At 46.5% G+C, this 8,099-nt stretch overlaps 1 protein-coding gene across 1 annotated transcript; it reads right to left on the reverse strand.

Moving 5' to 3' along the window:
- Positions 1 to 260: 260 nt before the first annotated feature.
- LOC142007639 (olfactory receptor 52D1-like) lies at positions 261 to 1,232 on the reverse strand. The gene has a single exon (XM_074984326.1). The coding sequence runs from the start codon at positions 1,230 to 1,232 to the stop codon at positions 261 to 263; it is 972 nt and encodes a 323-aa protein (XP_074840427.1).
- Between the last annotated feature and the right edge of the window lie 6,867 nt (positions 1,233 to 8,099).

An 8,099-nucleotide genomic window follows, 5' to 3' on the forward strand; every position in this document is an offset into this window, starting at 1 on the left:
AGTTTCAGGAGCTTGTTGATGGTCTGGAAGTCATGGGAAGGATGAGTGACTGGTAGTGAGGAGCTGGGGGATGATGGATGATGTTGAAGAAGGTAAGGTGAGGGATAGAAGGAAGGAACTCAGCAATGGAAGGAGCTGTGGTTGGTGATAGAGTGATAAAATAATTATTGTGGGGAGCTTCTCTGACTCCATGAAGCTGAGCTCAGCCAAACAGGGAGCAAACAGCCTTGCTTAATCAGGATATATCCTTCCTCTTCTTGTCACACAGCTTTGAGGTCAGCTTCCTCAGTCAGGCACATCCTCCTGGTGTATTTGCTCACTTTCTCACGAAGCTCTTTGTTATTGACCCCATACACAATAGGGTTGAGCATGGGGGGAAAGAGGAAATAGAGATTGGCTAAGATAATGTGCACAGGGGGAGCAATCCCCTGACCAAACCTGTGTAACAGAGTGGAAAAGAGGCCGGTAGGGTAAGACACCAGCATCACAAAGAGGTGGGATGTGCAGGTGTTGAGGGCTTTCTGGTGAGCTTTCTTGGAAGAGATTCTAAGGACGGCCCTGAGGATTAAACCATAAGAAATGACAATGAGCATGAGATCTAACCCCATGATAACAAAAGCTACCACCAAGCCATAAGTCTTGTTCACTGTGATCTCCGCACATGACATCTTTGCCACCGCCATGTGGTCACAAAAGGTATGAGGGATAAAGCGGTTGGCACAGAATGGCTGCCTGCTCAGGAGCAGGGGTAGGGGCAGAATGAAGAGAACAGCTCTTATCAAACCTACAAGTCCTAGCTTCGCTATTTGTGTGGAGGTGAGGATGGTGGCATATCTCAGAGGGTCACATATGGCAACGTACCGATCAAAGGCCATTATCACAAGAACGGCAGAGTGCATCATAGAACACGTGTGATGAACGAACATCTGGGTGAGGCAGCCACTCACACTAATGACTTTCAAATTAAACCAAAATATACAGAGTGCCTTCGGCACAACACAGGTAGATATGCTGATTTCTATGAGCGCCAGCATGCAGAGCAACAGGTACATCGGCTTGTGCAGGGTCTGCTCTTTGCCTACAACAAAGAGAACAGTGAAATTTCCCAGCAGGCCGATAACGTAGCACAGAGAGAAAGGGATGGAAATCCAGATGTGAGCCGTCTCCAGGCCAGGGATCCCAGTTAGGAAGAACAATGAAGGATCATAGGGTGTGAAGTTGAGCACTGCCATGAAGCAAGATGTCAGTTGGAGTCAGAATTGCTCAGTGTCTGTGAAGGAAGAGAAGGGCATTACACATAGTTTAACAAACCTTACAAAGCCTAGTCAATAGTTAGTAAATGCCTAGAAACGGGGTGAGCAGTGAGATGGAAACATACCAATGGCAATATAGTATTTAGCTCATTGTCAAGTTCAGGGACGTCTACACAGGGAGCTGCCTTAGTCAGGTGAATGGGCAGCATGATGGTAAATGGACGTCAATATCAATGTGGGCGAGTCCTGTGTGGTTGTGCATCCTAATGGCTAGATCATCAAGTAAGTGGGCGAGAACAGGGAAGTGCTTGTCCCCTGCGATCCTCAACTAGGAACAGTGAACCACACCCTTGCTATTTTCTTTCAGTTTTGGGCATGGCCCCAATAGTCCAAATTCCCCCTTAGTTGGAGTCTTTTGGGAGTTACCCCCTTTCCCCATAAGGGTAGGGTGCTCCCATGCTTGTTAAGCAGGCAGACTATGGTTCCTCCATGGAGCTGCCTCCTGTCTTCCTTCCATTCAGGACCAAATTGAGCCAGGCTTCTTTCTTTTCTCCTCACCTAAGGTCTGGCATTGATTGCAAGTAAAGCAGAACAGAGCTAGCTGGGTCCAGAGACTCTCTTTAACTTCTTGCATGTTGGACCTTTCTTTCACCACTTCCTCACAGTCAATAAATGGAACATAGATATCCACTAAGGGGGAAAGCTGGAACACCTCAAACACCTAACAAGGTTCTGAGTAATTCAGCAGAAGGCTCAAGACAGCACAGGTCTGTGAAATCCAGCTCTCAGTACAAGGATGAACATCAGCAAAAAACAAAAACAAAAACAAAAAAACCCACTTTCACTGAGATCCAGGAGGAGTGAGATGGGAAAGGATACAGAAAAGGCAATTTCATAATGCAGTCAGTACACTCATCCCTCATTTCATGAGTACTTGACTTACAAGTACTTGCTAAAATGAGGGACATACATACATACATATCTTTGTTCACTAAAAGAGTGAACTTCCCCCGCTCATAAAAGCCAGCCCTGGGGTCCCTGGCCAGGATGCGGAGAGACCCACAGCCCCAGCTGCCCTTTCCCAACACCCCCAGCCTGCAACTCCCCATGCAGCCCCCAGCCCTCCCACTCCCAACACTCATCCAGGCCCTGTCTGGAACCTCTCAGCCCACCTCACCCCCCACAGGTACTGCTTCTGTAGCCGCAGGAACCAGCTGCCACCTCCTTCACCAGAGCTGCCACCAGGTTTTAACCCTCCCTCCTGCTCATGGCCATAAACTGCCCCCTGCTTTTAACCGTTTCCAACACTCCTCCCCCCAGTTCACTTACTTTTCAAAAGCAGCTGCAATGCTGCCACTTCTTCCCCCAATTAGGAACACGAGGAACCAGTCAGAGACTTTAATGTGTATTTTAATGGTAATTTATTTTCCCTCTTACGAGTTTTTACCTACAAACAAAGGTAGGAGCCAGTGGTGCTCATTTACTCAGGGATACGTGTAAATGTTTCCTTATCATTTGGACACCTCTGTGTATTACTGGTATAATTGTCACACAGGATATTGCAGAACTCAAGGGGTTCAAGGAATGATGAAGAGCCTGAGGAAAATGTTCATATGGAAAGAGGTTGAAACCATTGGGACTGATATCTAATAAAGAGGGTAAATTAGAGACTACATGCCACAACTCTACAAAACACTGACTGATGTAGAGTAAATCCTAGGAAGGAAGGTCAAGGAATATGGTGCACATGTGGTGTTCTCGTCCGTCCTCCCTGTGGAAGGAAGGGGTCCACGGAGGGATCGTCGAATCTCAGAGGCAAATGCGTGGTTGCGTAGGTGGTGTAGCAGGGAAGGATTTGGTTTCTTTGACCATGGGATTCTTTTGCTTGAACAGGGATTGCTGGGAAGAGATGGGATCCACCTCACTAAAAGAGGAAAGAGCATCTTTGTGGGCAGGCTTGCAAACCTAGTGAGGAGGGCTTTAAACTAGGTTAGTCGGGGGAAGGTGACACAAGCCCTGAGGTAAGTGGGGAAGGAGGAGGCAAAAATCAAGTGGGTTTCCTGGGTGAAGAGGAGAAAGTGGGGCAATCGGTCTTTTCTCTAAGATGCTTGTACACTAATGCCAGAAGCCTAGGGAACAAACAGGAAGAACTAGAGGCCCTGGCACAGTCACACAAGTATGAGGTGGTTGGAATAACGGAGACTTGGTGGGACAATTCACATAACTGGAGCACGGTCATGGAAGGTTATAAAGTGTTTAGGAAGGAGAGACGGGGGAGAAAAGGAGGAGGAGTTGCACTCTATGTGGGGGAGCAGTATGATTGCTTAGAGCTCCAGTATGAGGAAAGAGAAAATCCAGTTGAATGTCTTTGGGTTAAAGTTAGAGGTGGAAGTAACTGACATGATGTTGTAGTTGGTGTCTGCTATAGACTGCTAGATCAGGGAGAGGAGATAGATGAGGCTTTCTTCAGGCAGAAAAGTGAAGCATCCAAATCACAGGCCCTGACTGTCACAGGAGACTTTAAATGTCCAGACATTTGTTGGGAGACCAATACAGCAGCACACAGACAATCCAGGAAGTTTTTGGAGAATGTTGGGAATAACTTCTTGGTACAAGTGCTGAAGGAACCGACCAGGGACTGTGCGCAACTTGATCTGCTTCTCACAAACAGGGAAGAACTAGTAGAAGAAATAGAAGTGGGAGGAAACCTGAGCTGCAGCGACCATGAGATCATAGACTTCAGGAGCTGGACAAAAGGAAGAAAGGTGAGCAGTAACATACAGACCCTTGATTTCAGGAGAGCAGACTTTGACTCCCTGAGAGAACTGATGGGCAGGATCCCTTGGGAAATGAAGCTGTAGGGTAAAATAGTTGAAGAGAACTGGCAGTATTTTAAAGAAGTCTTACTGAAGGCACAGGAACAAGCCATCCTGCTGCATAATAAGAAATGCAAACATGGTAGGCAACCAGCTTGGCTAAATGGAGAAACACTTAGTCAGCTTAAATTCAAAAAGGATGCATGCAAGAAATGGAAACATGGACAGTTGACGTTGGAGGAGTGCAAACATACGGCTGGAGAATGCCGGGCAGTAATCAGTAAAGCAAAAGCACAATTCGAATTGCAGCTGGCAAGGGATGTGAAGAGTAAGGAGAAGGGTTTCTACAGGCATATCGACAATAAACGGGTTATCAGAGAAGGTGTGGGGCCGTTACTGGATGAGGGAGGTAACCTAGTGACAGATGACCTAGAAAAGCTGAAGTACTCAATGTTTTTTTGCCTCAGTCTTCACGGATAAAGTCAACTTCCACGACGGTCCTCGACAATGTAGTATGGGAAGGTGGAGGGCAGCCATCTGTGTGGAAGGAGCAAGTTCTGAGCTAGCTAGAAAAACTAGATGTGAACAATTCCATGGGTCTGGATTTAATGCACCCCAGGGTACTGAGGGAATTGGCAGAGGTCATTGCTGAACCTTTGGCCATAATCTTTGAAGACTCTTGAAGATCAGGGGAGACACTGGATGACTAGAAGAAGGCAAACCTAATGCCCATTTAAAAAAAAGGAAATAAGGACAGTCCAGGGAACTGTACACCAGTCAGCCTTACCTCAATCCCTGGGAAAATAATGGAGGGAATCCTTAAGGAATCCATTTTGGAGCACTTGGAAGAGGGAAAAGCAGTCAAAAGTATCCAGCATGGATTCACCCGGGGCAAGTCCTGCCTGACCAATCTGATTAGCTTCTATGATGAGGTAACAGGCTCTGTGGACATGGGGAAGTCAGTGGATGTGATATACCTTGACTTCAGTGAGGCTTTTGATTTGATCTCCCAGAACATTTATGTCCATAAATTAAGGAAATACGGATTGGATCCTTGGACTGAAAGATGGATAGAAAGCTGGATTGGTGGTCGGTCCCAATAGTTAGTGGTCAATGGCTCAATATCTGTATGGTGGTTGGTTTCAAGTGGAGTGCTGCAAGACTTGGTTTTAGGGCTAGCGTTATTCAACACCTTTACGAATGACCTGGATGAGAGACTGGATTGCACCCTCAGCAAGTTTGCAGATGACACAAAACTAGGGGGAGAGGTAGACACATTGGAGGGTAGAGAGAGGATCCAGAGTGACCTCCATAAATTGCAGGACTGGGCCAAAAGAAATCTGATGTGGTTCAACAAGGAGAAGTGTAGAGTCCTGCACCTGGGTTGGATGAACCCCAAGCGTTGTTACAGGCTGGGCACTGGCTGGCTGCGCAGCCGTATGATGGAAAGGGACCTAGGGGTTAGTGTGGATGAAAGGCTGGAGATGTGTAAACAGTGTGCCCTTGTAGCCAAGAAGGCTAACGGCACATTAGGGTGCATTAGGAGGAGCATTTCGAGTAGATCTAGAGAAGTAGTTGTTCCCCTCTATTCGGCACTGGTGAGGCCACATCTGGAATATTGTGTCCAGTGTTGGGCCCCCCAGTATAAAAAGGATGTGGATTTGCTGGAGCAGGTTCAGTGGAGGGCAACAAAAATGATTAAGAGGCTGGAGCACAAGACCTACAAGAGTCGGCTAAGAGATTTGGGTTTGTTTAGTTTACAGAAGAGAAGACTTAGGGGTCATAAAATAGCAACCTTCAACTTACTGAAGGGGAGCTCAAAAGAGGAGGGTGCAAAACTGTTCTTAGTGGTGTCAGATGACAGAACAAGGAGTAAGGGTCTTAAGCTGAAGAGGGAGAGGTACAGGTTACATATTAGGAAAAACTACTTCACCAGGTGGGTGGTGAAGCATTGGAATTCGTTGCCTAGAGAGGTTGTGGATTCTCCATCCCTTGCGGTTTTTAAGTCCTGGGCGGGCAAGGTCTTGTCTGGGAAGACTTAGTAGGGGTTGATCCTGCGTGAAACAGGGGGCTGGACTAGATTACCTCCTGACTTCCCTTCCAGCCCTGTGATTCTGTGAAATTCAGAATGTCCCAAAACACAAGATCAAGAGGAAATTCAGTAAAATGGAAATGGAGCAAAATCAAAACAAAAAAAGAATGCTTTCATCACTTATTGCCTAATGACACTGAGGAAGTCATTGCTATAAACAGCATTTGAAGGCATGAGATAAATAAAAATCAAGAAGAATTTGCATATTTAGATGGATACTGAAACAACCTAATGCAAATAGTTAGCACTGAGTCTATATGCCTACTTGTTTCCAGGTACAGGCCAGTCTCTAACTGTTAGGTACAAAGGAAATCGACCCATCTACCTACAGCTGTGTTTCTCATATCTTCCTCTCCAGAACATTTGCTGTCACTATTGGAGCGGGTACTGGACTAGCTAGAGCATAGTTCTGATCCATGATGTAATTCCCATATTTGAGAGGACTCAATTATCTTTACACATCCTATACTGGAACATGATGGTACACCTCACAGGCTCTGGGTGAGAGATCTTTCCTTTCCTCCAGACAACCACCTAACCTCAGGAAAATTCTCACTAGCCACCACACTATAGAAATACTAATCCTGGAACTTTTCCTTTCAAGAAACCCCACTGACTGAGTAATTCTCATAGGGCTGATGCTTTGAAAGGGTTATTATAGATGTGTGTTCACGAGGCTCAGAGCTCCCTCAATGAATGTTTGAGTTTAGAAACACAGTGGCCTGAGTCCATAAAATTTCTGCACTGAGGAAAGAATATAACAACATTGGTGTTGTTGTCTAGTTAGCAAATGATCCAGGAGCATCCTTGGTGTAACATCTGTGTCCATGTGGCTCCCTGTTTCAGGCAGATGCCAGTTGTTTCTGCATACGGCAGATGTGTTTATCTAGAACATCCCATGTCCCAGGGTTTCCCCTTTTACATTATATAACATGTATTTTTAGGATGTGAGAACAACCCATGCTTGTGTAGCAGTCCCTCGTGTGTGAAAGTATAATAAGAGAAGCTGCCCAGGTGCCCTGGCATTTGCCACTAGTGAGATTTCCTACCAATGAGCTAGAATTTCTGACTACCCTCAGCAAAGGGAGAAGGTGTGACAAGGAGACCCCTCACTGCACATAGAGGAGGAATCCTGGGGCATGTGGGGAGGCATCAGAGGTTATGGGATACAGGGATGTCTGGGGAGGGCGGAGAAGACATTGGTGACCAGATAGCTCTTATAATGGGGCCGCCTGGGATGGGGAAGGAGATTAGGGACAGGGGTCAGAGGCTGTGGAGATATTGAACCAGATGAGTAGAAAACTGAGATTTGTTCTCCCACAGATGCCACGTGAAACTAAACCCCTTGACTCACCAGCCTGGGTTCCCTCCGTCAATATGCTGCTGGGAAAAGCCACAGACTGACTCCCATTTCTCTACCTCCATACACCCACTCAGGGTTTTCCAGCTTCAATGACATGCACCCTGTCTGACCAGCCACTGCATGGCCTAGCAATAGACAGGCTAAAGACAAGCAAGCTCCTGAGAACCACAGAGTAGAACCATCCTATGCTGGTCCAGACTCTGAGCAGTGTGGAATAGTAACCCAGTTCCCCCCTCACTCGTTATGTGGAGATCATTACATGCTTGTAATCCCATGCTTATGGAGATGATTACATGCTAAGCTGAGATTTCCCCTTCACACTCCCCACTTAATGGCAAACCAGGTGTCAGTTAAAGCATGAAACCAGCGTATTAACTACAATGGATAGTTTTCAAGTCATCAGAAGGGACAACACACCACACCACATTCCCTAACAAATAGCCCAAATGCAGTGTAATGTGACTATTGCACATCTCTGCCATGCCCCAAACACACCCTCTGCACTCCCGGACCTCCCCTGGGACTGAGAGAGGAGGAAAGATTCAGCAACAAGGAACCGCTCTTTAAAGCACATA

The sequence above is a fragment of the Carettochelys insculpta genome, chromosome 1 (assembly GCF_033958435.1).
Source record: "Carettochelys insculpta isolate YL-2023 chromosome 1, ASM3395843v1, whole genome shotgun sequence".
NCBI classification, from domain to species: Eukaryota; Metazoa; Chordata; order Testudines; family Carettochelyidae; genus Carettochelys; species Carettochelys insculpta.